This window comes from Lucilia cuprina, chromosome 6, assembly GCF_022045245.1.
Source record: "Lucilia cuprina isolate Lc7/37 chromosome 6, ASM2204524v1, whole genome shotgun sequence".
NCBI lineage: Eukaryota > Metazoa > Arthropoda > Insecta > Diptera > Calliphoridae > Lucilia > Lucilia cuprina.
Genome location: NC_060954.1, coordinates 6,034,560 through 6,055,121, shown reverse-complemented (window position 1 = coordinate 6,055,121; position 20,562 = coordinate 6,034,560). Strand labels below are relative to the sequence as shown.

The 20,562-nt window shown below is 30.0% G+C and overlaps 2 protein-coding genes and 1 non-coding gene across 6 annotated transcripts in view; 2 read left to right on the top strand and 1 right to left on the bottom strand.

Moving 5' to 3' along the window:
• The window catches only part of LOC111687130, a 49,080-nt gene extending 47,513 nt beyond the window's left edge, over positions 1-1,567 (top strand). For all 4 annotated transcript variants that reach the window (XM_046954378.1, XM_046954379.1, XM_046954377.1 and 1 more), the window contains one exon: positions 679-1,567. In XM_046954378.1, coding sequence (XP_046810334.1) covers positions 679-1,311 — 633 coding nt within the window. In that variant the 3' untranslated portion in view covers positions 1,312-1,567. The remainder of the gene's footprint in view (positions 1-678) is intronic.
• Positions 1,568-6,185: 4,618 nt separating this feature from the next.
• LOC111687127 (SH3 domain-binding protein 5 homolog) overlaps positions 6,186-20,562 on the top strand; it is a 28,970-nt gene continuing 14,593 nt past the window's right edge. Inside the window, exon 1 of the mRNA XM_023449546.2 lies at positions 6,186-6,983. Coding sequence (XP_023305314.2) covers positions 6,945-6,983 — 39 coding nt within the window. The 5' untranslated portion in view covers positions 6,186-6,944. The remainder of the gene's footprint in view (positions 6,984-20,562) is intronic.
• Positions 13,821-13,902, bottom strand: Trnal-aag. Its single transcript has one exon. It is a non-coding gene; the product is annotated as a tRNA-Leu (tRNA).

Genomic DNA, 20,562 nt, shown 5'->3' with positions numbered 1-20,562 from the left:
TGAACTAGAACTGAACTAGAACTGAACTAGAACTGAACTAGAACTGAACTAGAACTGAACTAGAACTGAACTAGAACTGAACTAGAACTGAACTAGAACTGAACTAGAACTGAACTAGAACTGAACTAGAACTGAACTAGAACTGAACTAGAACTGAACTAGAACTGAACTAGAACTGAACTGAACTAGAACTGAACTAGAACTGAACTAGAACTGAACTAGAACTGAACTAGAACTGAACTAGAACTGAACTAGAACTGAACTAGAACTGAACTAGAACTGAACTAGAACTGAACTAGAAATGAACTAGAACTGAACTAGAACTGAACTAGAACTGAACTAGAACTGAACTAGAACTGAACTAGAACTGAACTAGAACTGAACTAGAACTGAACTAGAACTGAACTAGAACTGAACTAGAACTGAACTAGAATTGAACTAGAACTGAACTAGAACTGAACTAGAACTGAACTAGAACTGAACTAGAACAGAACTTGAGCAGAACTAGAACTTAATTATAACTGAATAGATCTGCACTGCAACTGAACAAGAACCGAAATGCCAAGAACCTGCAAGACATTAGACTTTGGTCCCGACCACATTCCAGACAAAGCACTCTAGTCCAGTCTTCTATTGTCTAGAATTTATATATAATATATATTTTCTTTCTCTTTCTAGTCCAATTCCAGCATTGATTCGATTGATACCATACCATTTGCCAATGAAAATACCGGTACGATCAAACAACGTTTACTTAATCGCCAAGAATTAACCGGTGGAGGTGGTGGAGCCACTGGATCTCAAGGTACAACCGGCAGCAGCCATTTACATTCCTCCTCTTCCTCATCGTCCTCATCATCGACAAACACTATAGCCAATATTGCCCATTCATTTCATTCCCTTAAATCATCCTCCTCACTACATGATGCCTCCCTAATACGTAGTGAAAGTATTGGTTCAACCGCTAGTGGTGGTAGTGCTGGTTTATCTTTACTAAGATCACCTACTTTACAATATCCTCCCGTTAATGCTGACAGTGCCCCGTCATTGGCTGGTCTAGGTGCTGATGATAATTCTGCCGCCGCCATTGTCGCCACCGTCGATTCTAATCCTATAGATACAAGTGCCATAACGTCTAACTCGACGGCCGCTGGTGTCAATGTTGTGGGTGCCGTAGCTGCTGGTGGCGGTCAAAAGGTTTCGGTAAATGTGCTCAATGATATTGGTAATATGTTGGCAAATCTCACCGATGAATTAGATGCCATGTTAGAGGAAGAGAAACGTGTAGGTTTAAATATAGACAGTGAATAAATAATGGACCGTAACTAGTTTTTTTTAGTAAAACAGTTCTTTTTTTAAGCTAAATGTAATAAGGGAAACATATGAAAACAAGTGAGAATCAAAATGTATGTAATCATTGCAACAAAACAGGTGCTACACTAACAAAAAAAACCCCACTCTATAAACAAACTTCCTCTCTATCTTTCTGTCACTCTCTTTCTCTCTCTAACATAACTTTCTTTAGGCATTTTGTTTAAGAAAATAAACCGAACCGAAATAATATATTTAAACAAAAAAACAATGAGGAATATTAGTAAATAACTTATTAACTTTAATACTAACAGTACATAAGTATTTACATATGTATGTAGATTATATATTTATAAATATATATAGTTTAGTTATTGTATAATGTAAGTAAGTGGGTAGCCCTATATAAATACATATGTTTTGTTTTTGTTTTTCCACTTAAAGTTAAACAAAATAACATCCTTAGATTATCCTTTTGTTGCAGTAACTCAGAGATAAATTTTAATTTAAAACAATTTTCAAATTAAAATTTCTGTTTGATGTACTGCATCAAGGTTTTATGTTTTTTGTTTATTTGTTTATAGTTTTTACGTTTATTTTTGGGTATTTTCTTTTTAATGTTTTTTTTTTCATTATTTTTTAACATGATTTGTAATTAAATGTTTATTATACATATACATATAAGTATTTAGTATAAAATTTTTTTATATAACAAAAAATATATATACAATACATAACTATAGAGTTTAAAACTTAACATGATAATGAGTTTAAATAAACAGGAGTTGATTTTCTATTGTAAAATTTAAGAAAATTTAAAAACTTGTTAAAACATTCCCCTCTATAAAAGTAGGCAGCTAAAACATAAAAACATTCCTTTCTTTTTGTAATTAGATTAGTCTACAGTCGAGACTATAGACTAATCTATAGTCAAGGTTATAGACTTAATTAAAGTCAAGACTATAGACTAAACTATAGTTTATACAATAGTCTAATTTACACTCTAGACTATTACTAATGTCAACACACTACACTTTTATTCAGAATAGATTAAACTTAAGTCCAGACTCTAAAATTAAGTATAGTCCAAACTATTAACCAAACTATAAATAATATACTAGATTATATAGATAATAGTATTGTAACTTATAGTTCAGTTCTAGTTCAGCTCTAGTTCAGTTCTAGTTCAGTTCTAGTTCAGTTCTAGTTCAGTTCTAGTTCAGTTCTAGTTCAGTTCTAGTTCAGTTCTAGTTCAGTTCTAGTTCAGTTCTAGTTCAGTTCTAGTTCAGTTCTAGTTCAGTTCTAGTTCAGTTCTAGTTCAGTTCTAGTTCAGTTCTAGTTCAGTTCTGGTTCAGTTCTAGTTCAGTTCTACTTCAGTTCTACTTCAGTTCTAGTTCAGTTCTGGTTCAGTTCTAGTTCAGTTCTGGTTCAGTTCTAGTTCATTTCTAGTTCTGTTCTAGTTCAGTTCTACTTCAGTTCTAGTTCAGTTCTGGATCAGTTCTAGTTCAGTTCTGGTTCAGTTCCAGTTCAGTACTAGTTCAGTTCTAGTTCAGTTCTAGTTCAGTTCTAGTTCAGTTTTAGTTCAGCTCTAGTTCAGCTCTGGTTCAGTTCTAGTTCAGTTCTAGTTCAGTTTTAGTTCAGTTCTAGTTCAGTTCTAGTTCAGTTCTAGTTCAGTTCTAGTTCAGTTCTGGTTCAGTTCTAGTTCGGTTCTACTTCAGTTCTAGTTCATTTCTAGTTCTGTTCTAGTTTAGTTTTGGTTCAGTTCTAGTTCAGTACTAGTTCAGTTCTAGTTCAGTTCTAGTTCAGTTCTAGTTCAGTTCTAGTTCAGTTCTAGTTCAGTTCTAGTTCAGTTCTAGTTCAGTTCTAGTTCAGTTCTAGTTCCATTCTAGTTCTATTCTAGTTCTGTTCTAGTTCTGTTTTAGTTCTGTTTTATTTCTGTTCTAGTTCGGTTTTAGTTCTATTCTAGTTCTGTTCCAGTTTTTTTCTAGTTCTGTTCTAGTTCTGTTTTAGTTCTGTTCTAATTCTATTCTAGTTCTGTTCTAGATCTTAACATATTTGGAAATTTAAATCATAAGTTCATTAGTAAATTACATTTGTTTTCTTTATTTTTTATTTAAAAAATAACTCCTGTTTATTTAAACTTATTTAAAAAAATTAATAAAAAAATATAAAACCAAACGAGTTATAAAAAAATATACACTGGAGGAATGAAGGCCTTTTTCCAATTTGAACTTCTTAATAAAACTTAAAAAAATAAAACTTATAATTAAACAAAATAGAAAAAAACATAAAAAATCAACAAAAACTTAAAAATATAAAAATTTTAAAATTTAATCATATAAAAAGGAAAGCTTTTTAAAAGTATACTTTTTGTACGTTTTCAAATAAAAAAACAAACATGTTAACATAACAAAAAATAATAGTAATTAATATAATTTATAAAAAAAAATACTATAAAAAAAACAAATAAATTTTGAGGGATTTATCTTAAAAACTTTAAATAATTTATGAAATAAAATAAAAACAAACATAAAATGTGTTAAGTAAATATATATATATTATAAACAAAAAATTGTAGACTTTCTAGCACATTTATACTTACATAAAAAAATAATAAGATAAAAAAACAATAAAAAAAAATATTTAAATAAACATTTATATAATTAGCATAAAATAATATAAAAATAATTGCAAATTATTTATATATTAAACACTTAAAGTAACAAAACCTTTATAAAACAAAAGACAGAAATTAAAAAGTATGAAATGTTAAAACAACAACAACAACTGAACTTTAAGGCTAGAATTTACTAGTAGAAAAAAACTATTTGTTTTTTTTTATTTAATAAAAATCATTTTGATTTATTATGTTTTATAAATAAGTTTTTTTCTAATAAATTTGCTTGTTTTTTTATGATTATTTAAAATAATTTTGAAATTGGTTTTATGTATTTGTATGTATTTTATTTAGTTTTTGGCCAAGTCTTCAATATATTTCAATTTTTAATTTATAATTTCTTTTTTGTTTTCGTAGAAATTTAAAATTAAATTTTTAATTTTGTTTAAGTTTTTTTTTTTTGTGTGTTTATTTTATGTATTTAAGTGCATGTTTATTTTTAAGTTATTTTGAAAATTGATTTTTTTATATTTAAATCAAAAAAACTCTAATAAGTAAAAAATGAAAAGAAACTTGATTAAAAACAAATAATAAAAATAATAAAAATGATTATGTAAGTGTTATTCCATTTAATTAAAATTTATATACAAAAATAAATAAAATATTAATAATATTAAAAAAAATCAAAGAGTTTTATTAAAAAATTAAAAATTTCAATTTCCTACTTATATTTCTACCTCTAATATTAAAATAAATCTTAAATCCTTGTTCCTATTTCCCAGAATCTTTTCTCAAATTTTGACAAATTTTATTAAAATTAGTTAAACCATTCCGAATTAACACATCTTTTTTCAATTACACTTTTTAATGAAATATTTAAACCTCAAGCTGTTGTTAATGGTAGATAACTTGACTAGATTTGTCTTTGTGTTAGCAAAGACCTTAACCATTGGCAAATATGTTAAGTGACAGTTGCTTGCAGTGTTGCCAGAAAAATGTTTACTTATCTTATCAAAAAATCTACTTTTCTATTGTTTTTAATCAACACACGATTTTTGTTTACAAAAAGTTCAATTGTATGGCATCTCTGAATGTGAGAGAGAGAGAAAATATGTAAATAAATTAAAAACAAATTAAAATATATATATTCACCCAAATTAAAATATATATTTCACTTGAAATATGTTGCCTTTTCACTTTTTTCATTCACTAACTTTTTTGTCTTGAAAAAAATCCCCTTTAGTGAAATTTGTTGATGGAATTTTGCAAACATTGAACAGCTGTTCCATACAAAATCAACTATTGTGAATGAATTGCTCACAACAAGTTCACGATAGCGATTTTCTCTTCGAGGGAAATGAATATTTTAAGGAAGCCAAATTTTCATTTCTATTGGCGATAGAAGTGATTAAGATGTCCACACCACGCGTTCTACCCTTTCTCGCATTATACGCGTCTGTCAATGTATTTGTATGCTGGAAGTTACAAGTAAGTATTCTATGTGTCAAGGCCATATACGTTTTTGTACTAGGAAACTCTTTTGGGAAACTTCTGATTTTTTTGTGTGTGAGAGAAAGAGATGGTTGATATTTCTTTTTTTTTTCTTTCACACACAAGTTTCCTAGTGTAAACCAGGTCTAACTTACTGCATACAAATACATTGATTCTACTATTTTTGACAGACGCATAGAATGCGAGAAAGCGTAGAACATGAGTTGTGAACCTCCAGCTTTAGTAAAGATAAAATATACAATGAAAAAGGTTTTTTGTCTCGCCTTTTCCATATATTGATGAATTAAAGTATCTTTTAACGAAATTCTCAAAACACAAAAATTCAGACAACTTCATTCGAAAATCTCCAACTCTCTCATAACTGTCGGAGAGACTAAGAACCTTACTAAGAACTGAATATGTCTCAGTGAAACATGTCTCACAAACTCAATTAAAAATTGTATGAAAAAATACAAAATATTAAATTTTTTTCCAAAAGAAAATAAAATTTAATTAAACTATTATTAAATATAAATTTTTTTGTAGTTATTCCTAAAGAAATTGAAATAATTTTAAATAATTTGTTTATTATTTAACATTTTAAATATTTTATTGTGCAATTTCTCAACGAAATCGCTTTATATATAACCCTAACAAAACCGCTCTGGCAACCTTAAAATCAGCATGACATTTGATTACCGATTATTTTCCCACGCGATTAACCAAAAAGCACCAACTACTTAACAAAACCGATTACACATTTGACATTAGTTGTTGTTCGTGATTCGAGCAGCGCGGTCGCGTTTTTTGTTTCCTCAAACGCAATAAATCACTAAGAAAAAAACCCAATAGTGTAATCGAAGAAAAATTTAATTTATTTTAATAAAACAACAAGCAAATCCATAAATTCAAGCTTCCAATTAAAGTTAAAACAACATATTAATGATATTTAATAAAAAAATACAACAAAAAGTTATATAATTATGAAATAAAATCATTTGTAAGAAATTTTTGCAAAAAAATAAACCACAGTGTAATAAATGGAAAAAAATTATAACAACGAAATAAGCAGAAAAAAGGCAAATAAATGTCATAATCAAACAAATAATCTAATTTTTTAGTGAAAAATTTGTTTAAATATCAAATAGTGCAAAAAAATCCAAATAAATGATAAAATAAATTTGCTGTGTAGTGTGTAAAAATTCAGTGTGTGTGTGTGTTTGTTTTTGTTTAAAATTTTCCCGTCTCAATGAATGGACGCCATTACCCCCCCACTCCACTTAGGCAGTGATTGTAAAAATAACAAAACAAAATAGCGCATATATATCTAACGGGCTGAAGCTCTTCTTTAAATATAAAAATATTAAGTACCAAGCTGCGACAGCACCAACAACCATTGTATGATTTACAATTGTATTTTTAAGGGGGAAAAGTTTTTACAGCTGCCGTTTAGTGTTTGTTGTTTATATTATTGGCTCTGTTTTGGTTAATTTGGAAAGTCTGCAATTAAAAATTATTTGCCAAAATGTCGGCTGAAGATAGCGAGCTGGACCCGCGTATTAAGGTGAGTCAGAAAATTGTATTTGTAATAACTAATTAGTCATTATTTGCATAGATTATTAAATGTTTTATTTTTCAAAAAAGGGTATTTCCTTTCCTGCTTGGTTTGTTTGCTTAAAAGGGTTTTGCTCCAATAGTTTCATTCAGTTTGGAAAATGCCTTTTGAAAGAAGGTTTCCTTAGACAGTTTTCTTGTGTTTTTGCTTTAGAAAAGTTTTTTGCAAAGAAGATTTCCTTATGAACGGCGTCTTGTATAGAACAGGGTCTTGTATTGTTAGATTCCTTTAATAAAGTGCATAATGTAGACATTTTTCTTTAGAAAATTGTCTTCTAAAGTGTCTTGCCTTGAAAAGTGTCTTATACTGATAGCTTTCTTAAGAATATTATCTGTACAAACAGTTTTCTTTTGAAAAGTGTCTTGTATAGAAAGTTTTCTTTAGAAAATTATCTTGCACAGACAATTTTCTTTAGACAAGGGACTTTTACTGATAGTTTTCTTTCGAATAGCGTTTTATACAGATAGTTTTCTTTAGACAAGTGTCTTATACAAATAGTTTTCTATAGGAAAGTATTTTGTATGGACAGTTTTCTATAGAAAAGTGTCTTATAGCGAAAGTTTTATTTAGCAAAGTTTCTTGAGCAGTTTATTTGGAAAAAGTGTTTTACAGATAGATTTCTTAAGAACAGTTTTCTTTAGAAAAGTGTCTTGTATAGATGTTTCCTTTAGAAAAGTGACTTGTATAGATGTTTCCTTTAGAAAAGTGACTTGTACAGAAAGTTTTCTTTAGAAAATTATCTTCTACAGACAATTTTCTTTAGGCAAGGTTCTTATACTAATAGTTTTCTTTCGAAAAGCGTCTTATACACATAGTTTTCTTTACACAAGTGTCTTATACAGATAGTTTTCTCTAGAAAAGTATTTTGTATAGACAGTTTTCTAAAAAAAGTGTCTTATAGCGAAAATTTCTTTAGAAAAGTGTCTTTTACAGAAAGCTTTCTTAAGAGAATTCTCCTGTACAGATAGTTTTCTATAGAAAAGTGATTTATATAGATTGTGTTCTTTAGAAAAGTGTATTGTGTAGAAAGTTTTCTTTAGACAGTTGTCTTTTATCGACAGTTTTTCTTAAGACAAGGGTCTTGTACTGAAAGTTTTCTTTAGCAAAGTGTTTTTATGGGATAGTTTTCTATAGAAAAGTATCTTAAACCGACAGATTTATTAAGTAGTTTCTTGTACAGACAGTTTTGTTTAAAAAAAATTTCTTGAACAGACAGTATAGAAAAGGAAATGGAAAAGGGTCTTGATGTTTGTAGTCTACAGAAAGTTGTCGAGCAGTTTTCTTTATAAAATTGTCTTGTACAGACAATTTCTTTAAAAAAGTGTCTTATACAGATAGCTCTCTTAAGAAAATTGTCTTGTGGTGGCAGTTCTCTTTATAAAGGTATCTTGTAAGGGCAGTTTTGATTAAAAATTTTCTTGTAAAGACAATTTTCTATAGAAAGTCGCTGAGTAAAAGTTTTCTTAACATAAAAATGTTCTTTTTACAAAGTTTTCTATTTCGCTAAGAAAAAATTGTTTTGCAATGACAGTTTACTTTGGAAATGTCTCATGAAGTTAGTTAGTATTCTACCACAAAGGGATCATAATCTACCACAAAGGGATCATAACATGGACCCAAGTGTGCCCCTAATGCGAACTGTAAGGGACAGCCTGCAAACCAATTTAGTAGTCTACCTAATAGTGTCTTCTGAAGACAGTTGTTTTAGAAACTGTTTTTTGAAAACATTTTTCTTTACAAATTGTCTTGAGAGGACAGTTTTTGTTAAAAATTTTCTTGTGAAGACAATTTGCTATAGAAAATCGCTGAATAAAAAGTTTTCTTAACATACAAGTGTTTTTTTCCTTTAAGTTTTTTGCTAAATAACTCCTCAAATTCCTGAACATGTAAGAATTCTGTCAAACCACTAGCACCCTACTTTTTTAGCTATTCAAACGCATAATTCATTTGTAATTAAAAATATACATTTCACACGAATATTTGCATTTTATTTTCCCCTCCCAGCTATTGTTTAAACTGCAAAATAAATTAACCATGAAAATTTTTCTCTGTTTAAAATAAAATTTTAAAAATAAATGTTTTTTTTCGAAATAACAACTGAAAATCAAAACATTAATTCCATAGACTTTTTTTGCTGCTACCTGGCTAAACATTTTATTAAAAATTTTTCCATTTTACACAAATTTTCCAAAAACAAAAAAATGTTACACGCAATATGGAAAAAATATCCAATATTGGAATTTTGATTGGAATTTCCTGTAAATTAAAACTTATATAATATAAAAACAAATATTTTAATTAAATCTAAAAAAATAAAGAAATACACTCATTCATAAATTTAATTTTTAACACACGTGACTATAGTTTTTAGTTTTAAAATACCATAATTATCTATTTAAAAAAATTTTTAAATTTTCATTTAAAAATGTAGCAATGAAATTTTATACATAAATTATGACGGAAGTATTGCTACATGTTTATTGTTTGTATTTAACTTTTTAATGATTGAAATTTGTTAATAATATATTGATGACATTGCTTTTTGTTTAATAAAATTAAATTTTAATGAAACACCAAAAAACTGGTTTTGTTTTATGGTTTTTTTCTGTTTCTAATGTTAGAGTTTCCAAATTTTTTTTGTATTTCAAAAACAGGTCAATATTTTTATTTCATAAACAAATTTTGAGATCAATTATTTTTTGTTTGATTTAATAATTTTGCTAATTTTGAAAATGACCTACAAAGTTGTTTTCATATTCATCTGTAAATCTTTTGTTTTTATAATATTTCTATTTTGTTATTAATTTCTTTTCAAAATCCTCAAGTTTGAAAATTTCTTTGTCTAGTTTTTATTTTCTATAAATTCCACACCATTTTAACACCACATGCCAAGCTAATAACCATTTATAGCTTTGTTTTTAATAAATTTTAAAATAAAACAAAAAAATTATCAAAACAATAGACTTCTTGAATGCAAAAATTCAAAACACGTTGTTGCTATTATTCCTCTCTCTTTCCTCATCATATTTACCCCTGCTGAGCTGAATTGATACCTATTAAATACTTTAGAATGTTTAGTTCTTTAAACAATGTTTTAAACATTTTCTTCACGCACTTGAATTTAAAATGAAATTCTAAATTTAAATGTTTAGCTATTTAAATATTCTTTTGGTTAACCTGAAATAAATTTTCAAAATTTTGGTTAATAGGAACGTTTATTGTTTATAGTGTTAGAAGATAGTAAGTAAGTTTATATGGTGGAAGAACTTTTAATTTTAAAGGGTCTTATAAAATTTTTAAATTTTTAAAGAAACTAAAATTATTAAGAGTTTTCTTCTGCTGAATTTTCTTTAGTATAAAATGTTTCTTTAAAAAAACTTCTTGCAAAGAAAGTTCTCTTTGTAAAGATAGTATTCTTTAGACAAATTTCTAATAAAAACAGTTTTCTTTTTCTTGTTTTCATTCAAGAAATCTTTTAAAAAATCAGTTTAAGTTACGTTAGGTTCGGCAGACTGTGTACTTAGACAAGTATAACTTTACTTGGGTCAAAATTAGGTCCCTTTGTAATATCTGGAAAGAAAAGAAAACAAGATATGGAAAGGAGAAAGGAGCGATAGAAACAGTAATGGGTAGTATTTAAGAAGTGAGACATACAAATAATAAAAAGAGTAGTAGTAACAAGCCTGTACCTGAAGTGAGGATAATAGTGTGTGATCAATTACACAACCATTTCGATAGTTTTAAGAATGCTAGAATACGTTCGAGTTGAACAGTTTCGCCAAGATATCAGCAATATTATTGACCATTATATCTCTGTATCCTTTGACCCAAACGAGGGTAATTCTTGAATATCTCGCCATCTCGTTTAGAGACGCCTGGTATTCTAGGAGAAATTTTGATGCTATCATAGTGTATGATCAATTACACACCCAATTCGATAGTTTTAATAATGCTAGAATACGTTCAAGTTGAACAGTTGATAGATCCGATAGATCAGAAAAAAATGCTCTATTGACCTGTAACGGATCGATTCAAAGGCCGGGCAATTACACAGAAGTTGTTTCTTCTTCTTCATTTAGACAGCCCCTACAGAAGTCATTGTATGGAAGACCAATGCGTCTTGCAAGGTTTCCCAACTTGGAATAACCAGTTAGAATTGTTAACAGAGTGCTTAGATGTGTTCTACTAAGCCCTAATTTGTAAGATGTTTTGTGAGGATCCATACAGGGTCATAGCAACTTAGCAGACAAGCAAGTGTGTTCCAGAGACCACCGATCTTGAGTTAAACTAAAATAAATGTTGTAAATTAGTTTATTAAAGGTCGCTAGGGGGACACCGCAGAATTGGTCTATATCCAGTATGGTCATCGTCGTACCAGCTTTCGCCAAGATATCAGCAATATAATTGACCATTGTCATAACGACCAGAGTCATACTCGGAAAAAGATTGTCAACACAGCTACAGCTGTATCAACCTAAAGTTTTTTTCCCAGGAAAGAACTATCGGCCACAGTCGAGCTGTTACAACAACAACAACCATTATATCTCTGTGTCCTTTGACCCAAACGAGGTTAATTCTTGAATGTCTCGCTATCTCGTTTAGAGACGCCCGTCATTATTGGACAAGTTTTGATGTGGTTGAAAACACCTATCAGGGATTTGATAGCAGGCTTGGCTGTCAGTATAGATATAGAATATCCGATAGTACCTAATAACTCTCGTAATACACGGAACCGTGTATTACTCTCGTATTACACTTGAACACGGAATACAGTAGTCAGAGACCTGTTGTAGATTTCGGTTTCAGTTTTCTTTAGCAAAAATTTCTTGTAAAGACAGTTTTCTTTCCAAAGTTTCGTAAAGAGTATTAAAGAGTTAGGAAAGAGTATTATAAAGACAGTTTTCTTTATAAAAGTGTTTTGTAAATACAATTTTCTTTAGAAGTGTCTCGTAAACACTGTTTTCTTTAGTAAAGTGTTATGTAGAGACAGTTTTCTATATAAAAGTCGGTTTTCTTTAGAAAAGTTTCTTGTAAAGACAGTATTCTTTAGAAAAGTTATATGTGACTTGTAAAGGCATATTTCTATTGGAAACTTTTAGGTTAGGTTTATAGGAGGATGTATCCTACTATCCGTCCTATTGTGCACAACTCCAAAGTTTCCTCTCCACGTGCTCCTATTTTGTATAGATGTTATCGTAGTCCATAATACTTCAGACTTGCTCATTTTGATTTTTCGTCTTGCTCTCATCAGGGTCACCCCACAGGATCTTCGTGGCTCTACCCACTGTTTCATTATTCCAAGTGGCCTTATGGGATTCTCTTACCCATATTTTTAGTTCAGCTTTTGTTGCATCGAATGCTTTTGCATTTGTCAGGTTAACTGCTTTAAGTTTCCTTCCTTTTAAAGCTATTACCTTCGCCTTTTCCTTACTGACTACTCCCGAATGGGCTGAGCCCAGCTCATTGCCTCCTCAGTTCTCCTACACAAGTAAGTTGCATCCTTTCCCTTTAAAGGTATTACAACATCATCTGCTTAGCAGACGGGTCTAAGTCCTTTCTCAGTTAGGGTCCTTAAGCGGTTATTTATCGTGATTAACAAGAGTAAAGGTGACAAAATGCCACCCTGTGGTATACATTGTACATCTCGCAACTTATTCATCTGTTCCTTAGCATGTGATTGATCCAGTTATGAAGCACCCGGTCAATATAAAACTGTTCTAGGGATTGGATAAGAGTATCACATTATTGAAGGTCCCCTTAATGTCAATACATATCGCCAGTGTATATAGTTTGCTATCAAAGGATGCACCTATGTAATAGATAATTTCGTTTAAAACGATTTCCACCGATCATGCCTTTACATAAGTATGCTGCATAAAGTTTAGGTCCTTGTCGGGTATACTACTTTACTTTAACTATACTATCGACTATCCGTTCCAAGGTTTTAAGTAGTAAGGACATTAGACTTATCGGTCGATAAGAGTTAGCTGTTGCATAGCTAGATTTACCTGGTTTAGGTATAAATATTACCCATGCACCCTGCCATTTAATGGGGGTATATGTGAATTTCAAGATTGCGGTGAATATCAGAGACAGATGTAGGGAAACCAGTTCCGTTTTTAATTTCTCTTTTTACTTAAAATGTGATTTATTTTTTTCTTTATTTCCATTTTGCCACTGATTCATTCCCTTTTACAGAATACTTAACAGAATGTTTTTGTATGGAATTTTTTCTATTTTTATTATATATTTCAACAAGCTATTTGTTTATAAGACAATTGTAATACTAAGTAACATGTTTCAAAGCACTATATGTCTAAAAAACGTGCCCTTATTCTGGAACAAAAAAAAAACTAAACAAGTACCCCTCTCTATCAACATTTCTTTTTTTATTATTTTCCTAAATAGAGGTCAAAGTTTTTGTGTTTATACTTACAGCTACGAAAAAAAAAAACAAAAGAAAATAAATTATTTTTTTTTATTTTTATACAACTACAACTCTTTAAAGAATATGCTACAAGTGACGTCAATTTAGCACGTTTTATATACATATAGTTGTAACAATTGTTGCAACAACTAAATGAATATGCATTTACATTACTTTCATTGTATATATAAAATGCTCCAATATAGCTTCACATAGCTAAAGTTTTTTTTGCTATTTTTCTGATAATGAATCATCTTTACCTTTAGTTAATACCCTTATTTATTATCCCTACAATAGATAATTTAATTAAATATGGTTAAAAAAATAATTTAAATAAAATAAAAAATTAAAAAATCACTTGGCAGCGGTGGGATTCGAACCCACGCCTCCGAGGAGACTGGTGCCTTAAACCAGCGCCTTAGACCGCTCGGCCACGCTACCTTACAACTTAACATAGCAACATAATTTTATGTGAAAAGTACAGTAAATGTGTGTACATTTCTCTTCTAGTCTAATGTTAAGTAATAACAGGATTATGTTAAGATTATTATAATAACATTGTTAATTAAAGAAGAGGCAAAAAAAATGTTTAAAAATTTTTTTAATAAAAATCTTTATTTGTAGTGAAGTTTTAAATTTTTGTAAATTTTGATTTTGTAATGAAAATTTAAATTTTTTGTAAAAATTTAAATTTTTAATAAAAAAAATTAACAAAAATGTTTATTTTAACAAAAATTTTTATTTAAAAAAAATTTTTATTTAAAAAAAAATTCATTTTTAAAGAAATTATTTTATTTTTATTAAAAATTTGACACAATTCTAAATAAAACTGCTTTGACAAGAGACTTTTCTAAAGAAAACTGCCTCTACAACAAAAAACTGCCCCGACTAGTGATACAAAAGTCAATTATCTGTAAAATTGTTCGACAAGACTTTTCTAAAGAAAATTGTCTCGACAAGACTCTTTTCTGAAGAAAATTGTTTGAACAGGACTATTTTATGAAGTAAACAGTCCCAATAAGATACTTTTTTTTTAAGAAAACTGCTTTGATAAGACACTTTTTAAAGAAAACTGTTTCGAAAAGACACTTTTCTAAATAAAACTGTCACCGCAAGACACTTTTCTAAATAAAACTGTCACCGCAAGACACTTTTCTAAAGATAACTGTATTTACAAGACACTTTTCTAAAGAAAATTGTCCCAACAAGAAACTTTTTTATATAAAACTGTCTCGATAAGACACTTTTTTAAAGTAAACTCTTTCGAGAAGACACTTTTCTGAAGTAAACTGTCTCGATAAGACACTTTTTTAAAGAAAACTGCCTCGATAAGACGCTTTTTAAAGAAAACTGTTTCGAAAATACACTTTTCTTAAGAAAACTGACACCGCAAGACACTTTTCTAAAGATAACTGTAACTATAAGACACTTTTTTAAAGAAAATTTTCCCAACAAGAAACTTTTTTATAGAAAACTGTCTCGATAAGACACTTTTTAAAGAAAACTGTTTCGAAAACACACTTTTCTTAAGAAAATTGTCACAGCAAGACACTTTTCTAAAGATAACTGTATTTACATGACACTTTTCTAAAGAAAATTGTCCAAACAAAAAGCTTTTTTATAGAAAACTGTATAAATAAGACACTTTTCTAAAGAAAACTTTACTTTCTTTTTTTGTAGACACTGTTCTATAGAAAACTGTCTTTACAGAAACTGTTCTATAAAAACTGTCTTTACAGACACTGTTCTATAGAAAACAGTCGTTATGAGACACTGTTCTATAGAAAACTATCTTCAAAAGACATTGTTCTATAAGAAACTGTCTTCACAAGACACCTCTCTTTAGAAAACTATCTTTATAAAACACTGTTCTATAAGAAACTGTATTTTCAGACACTGTTCTATAGAAAACTGTCTTTACGGACACTGTTCTATAGAAAACTGTCTTTACAGACACTGTTCCATAGAAAACTGTCTTTACAGACACTATTCTATAGAAAACTGTCTTTACAGACACTGTTCTATAGAAAACTGTCTTTACAGACACTGTACTATAGAAAACTGTTTTTACAAATCACTCTTCTATAAAAAAAAACTATCTTAACTCTGTTCTATACAAACCTGTCTTGACAGGACACTGTTCCATAGAAAACTTTCTTGACAAGATAGTGTTTATAAAAAACTGTTTTGAAAAGACACTGTTCCATAGGAAAACTGTCTAGACAAGAAACGATTCTAAGAAAACTGCCTGACTAAACAAAATACCTTGACTAAGGGCTAGTCTCTAGCTGCCATATAAAATAATATGGCAAAAACAATCTTGTGTTGTTTTTGAGCACAAGATTAAACTCAAAGGGGATTAATGTCAGAATCTATTTATTTTTAGATTAACTAATCTGATTATTAATTGTCATTTGATTGGTAACTCAAAACCCCGCTCTAAAGGTTCTAATATTAGTAAAAAAAATGCAATTTATGTTAATAAAATTATTTTAATAAAACTGCACTTAGTCTCTTTTGCTATTAAAACAGCAAAATCTAAAGAAATTAACACTTTTTTTTGAAAATTAAATTCAATTTATTAAATTTAATTTATCTTATGAAAAAAGATTTAAACTTTAAACAAAATTAAATTATATAATGTTGAAAATATCAAATTTTCTAAGAACAAATTACAAAATAGAAAAAAACCTTATATCGGTAATGACGTTATTACGCCCTAGACGTACAGACATACGTCAAAGTTTTCTTTGTTAATTAATTGTTATTTGATAATAAGATATTGTAAACGTAATATATATAATGATAAATAAAAATAAACTGAATAAGACCAACTAACTAACAATATATATCACATCACCTACAAAGTAGTGATAGACGTCATACTGTTTTTTTTACAATTTGCTATAAGACTAAGAGTCAGACAGCAAGGCAGTTCAACAAATGTTATAAAGATTTCTTTTATAGTTGACATAACAACAATCACCTCTAACCATTACCATCATCATTAGTTGTACTTTTTTTTTTTTAAATACAACTTTAAAAATTATAGTGATTTAAATAAGAAATGTTTTTTTTATAATTCGTTTTTTTCACATATTTCTGGCCACTTGATGTAATAGTAATAATATGGAAATAATATGTAATTCGTTAAGTAAATAATGATGATGATGGTCTTGCACTGATGACTTTTTATGCTTATATGGGTGTAAAAGTATATGACAAAAAAAAAACAACAAATGTGACACAGTACCCAGCAGTTCGACGGGACAGTCCCGAACTGACCACTTAACCTACCACTTGTGGTAGCCCCTAGCCACCTGACTACCCAGGTGACCGACCATTTTAACATGGGCTTATCCTACGAGGAAGTCAATCGTCACTCTACACCCTACAAAGAGACAGTAAAGAGACGATTACCTCCGCTCTCGCTTACAAATGGGACACTAAAGTGACGACTGTCTTCATTCTCGATTACAAAGAGTTTATTTGTGACGAAAGACCAAAAAAAAATACGAATTAGAGTCAGCCAGGTAGTATAGATATTAATGGAACTAAAATTTAAAAATTTCAAGAGTCTTCTCTCTAGAATACTATGGGACAATAATGTGACCATTGACCCGAAAGATATAAATTTGAGTTAACCAGATGGTGGCATATTAGTAGAAAGTAATAAACATTTCTTCAAAAGATGGGTAAAATAACTACTTTCGGAAGTACAACAAAAAACTACTTTTAAGAGTATAATCTTTAGGTTACTTGAGGATAGTAAAGTGACGACTGTCTCCGCTCCCGCTTACAAAAAGGACACTAAAGTGACGACTGTCTTCATTCTCGATTACAAAGGTTACATTTGTGACGAATGACCCAAAAAATACGAATTACGATCATCTAGGTGGTTAACTATTAGTGGAAATTACTGTCTTTTTCGTATGCATTGACTCTTTGTCGAACTGCTGGGTAGACGCTGCTACAAATACATGTATGTTTTAAATTTAAAGTTTACACATGAAGAAATATTTGTACAAGTGTACATTTGTATTTCCTATATGCTATGTAAAGAGGAAGCTAATTTTTGCATTAAGAATAAGTTTACAATTGATTCCCACAGTTTGTTTTTGTGCGTTTGTTCTTTAAACACAATTAAAGCGGCGACGTTACATTTAAACGTTGTGGAATTTTATTGTAAAAGTTGTTTTATCCACAGAAGTAGCCCCGACTTACCAGCATAGCTACCTACATATATACCTTATTTATACCGCCCGGGGGGCATGTTATCTTGGTGAAATCTCCACATTGGTGTTATTGCAATCCTGGGGAACAGAGGGGTTTTCCAATACCTCAGTCTGGTCGGGACTATAAATTGGTATTTGCTGTCTACTGCCTGGCTTAGTCCTTGCATAGATTGAAGAGAGGTTGCCCGCAGGACAATGTCCTGGCTGATCACCTGGTTGATGTTTCTTCGGGATCTACGTAGTGGCTGTTGTTAAAACCCATATTCGCGGGAAGAGTGAGTTGCGGTTAAAAGACTGATGTAATGTAAAGTCAATATTTTGGGATAAGTTTGGTGTTGTTGCCGAAACAACAGATATCCAAAAAAGGAATGACTGTGGGACTAAGCGTTGGAAATGAATTGGTATTGATTGTATATGGTATGGGATGAATGTGAGGTACGGCAGGACTCACCCCACCCGTCTACCTATAATGAATGTGTAGTATGTTTGTCTCTTATGAATGTGTCTTATAAATGAGATGTATGCTGGATTTTATGATGATGGATATAAGGTATCATATACAAATTATTCCATTAATTTTTTCTTCCTTGTCTAGATATGTTCAGACTAAACTCTGTTCATATCAGAATTACCTTAGTGTATCCCTGTGAGTAAGAACAAAGTCTCGGCTTATTTAATGGATTCGTATTTCGGTCCAACGGTTACGTCTCTAGATACTGTTGTCAAATCGACAGAGGCCATACCATCTGCATGGTTGTAAACGGAAGTGAGAGATTAGATAGCTCGAGTACTTCAGCAAAGTGCTTGTCCGTGGACCGGCCCAATCCATGTACAAAAGTTGCCACCTGAGTTCTTCATTGAAGGATTCAGGCGCGATGGTAGACCGTTGTCAATTCTACCCAGTGGATGAAAAAGACCACCGTGGGATAGGCATCATGCCAGGCACTCACGTAAAGCACTTCGACATTCATACATCGTTTATAAGTGAATTAACATTCTTACCTTACTCTTAAAACACAACTTATCGGTGGCGTCATAGTTTCCCGCAATGAAAAAAGTCGAATGTAATAGCTTTAACGGGAAGGGAGCTCGAGGCAGTTAACCTGACAAACGCAAAACCGTTCGACGCAACACAAGCTAGACTTAAAATATGAGTGAGATAGGCCTCTTGGAATAATAAAACAGTGAGTGTAACCACGAAGATCCTATGGGGTTACCCTGATGAGAGCAAGACGAAAAATCTTCTCAAAATGAGAAATCTGAAGTTAGTATGATAGTATGTATTCTGAGTGGACACACAGGATTACGAGCACATCTATGTAATATTGGACGTGCGGATTCAGACGTATGTAGAGCATGGGGAGAGGACAGTAAAACTCTGGAGCCAACTATTTGTCGAAGTTAGATCCAAGTATCTTAGAAGTGATGTTATTCCGTAAATAACATTCCAGACTAACATTGATTGGAAAATTCTTAGGAATTACGTTCAGGAAACTGAGTTTCTGAACATTGAAAAATAATTCATTCAGGTTCTTTCTTTTTATGATAAGTAGAGTACAACTGGCCTGTCAGTGGCCTAAGTGTATTTCTTCGGATTTGATGTAGTATACATCCTACTATCAACCTAACTTAACGAAATTGATAAAATATAAGTCTCCGTATACACATACATACCTTCTTTGTGTTCAAGCGGTCAATTTGTATAATTGAAATAAAATATATATAATTTATAGATGTGGCATTCATGAACACGTGTATATGTATATATGTATGTATCTATTGTGCGTTAAACGGAAATTGCAATTATAGTTAATTGCTCAATGATCTAAGTTTGTAGCTTCTTACTCGTGTTTTTAAGCTGATAAATTAAATTTTTCTGGGTCATTTTTTATCTCGTTTTTTGTTGGCGTTTTATGAATTTTATGAATCTACTTTAAAACTATTGATTTTTAACCTTAAATATTTTCTCAACGAAAAAAAAACTATGTACTTTTATAATAGTTTTTTTTCATATTTTGTTCTAAACTAAAGGTTTCATGTTTTTCATGAGTTTTTATTTATGTATAAGGACGAAACGAAATACTTAGAATGATTACATCATATTTCTTTTCTAACTGTATATTATTGTTGTTTTAGTAAAGGATATTAACTTTTTATTTAAATCACACATAAATATACATACACATACTTAAACATACTTATTCATACACTTTTTGGTACTTAAGAATTAAGTTTCTATGATAGATGTGTTTAAATCTGTTTGGTACTTTTCAATAAAAGTACTTTATACACTCAAAAAGAACTCTTCTACAATTTCTTCTTTATTTAAAAAAGGAACTTTTTCTGGTACTTTTTGCATTATGAAATCTGCTTTTCTTATATTTTGTCCAATACTATAGTGCGACATACCAAATGTAGGTTAATGCTGTTTATTTATCTACATATGTATGTCTTGGTGTCCTTAGATATTAAGGACATAATGTCGTGTTGATTTCTAATATTCCATATTTTTACAGGTTATTATCCTTTTACAATGACAAAACTGACAGAAATGTGTTTAGAACGAAAAAAGTTTTAAAATACATTTAATTAATAATTGCCGCCGACCTTTGACAACATTCAGGAGCAAAGGAAATTCTAAATATACTAGCCTATAAGCAGACTATAGACTAGACTTTAGTCCAGAGTATAGATAACACAATAAACTAGACTATAAATGAGAGTATAGACTAGACTATAAACTAGATATAGACTAGAATATAGACTAGACTATAGACTAGACTATAGACTAGACTATAGACTAGACTATAGACTAGACTATAGACTAGACTATAGACTAGATTATACACTAGACTATAGACTAGAC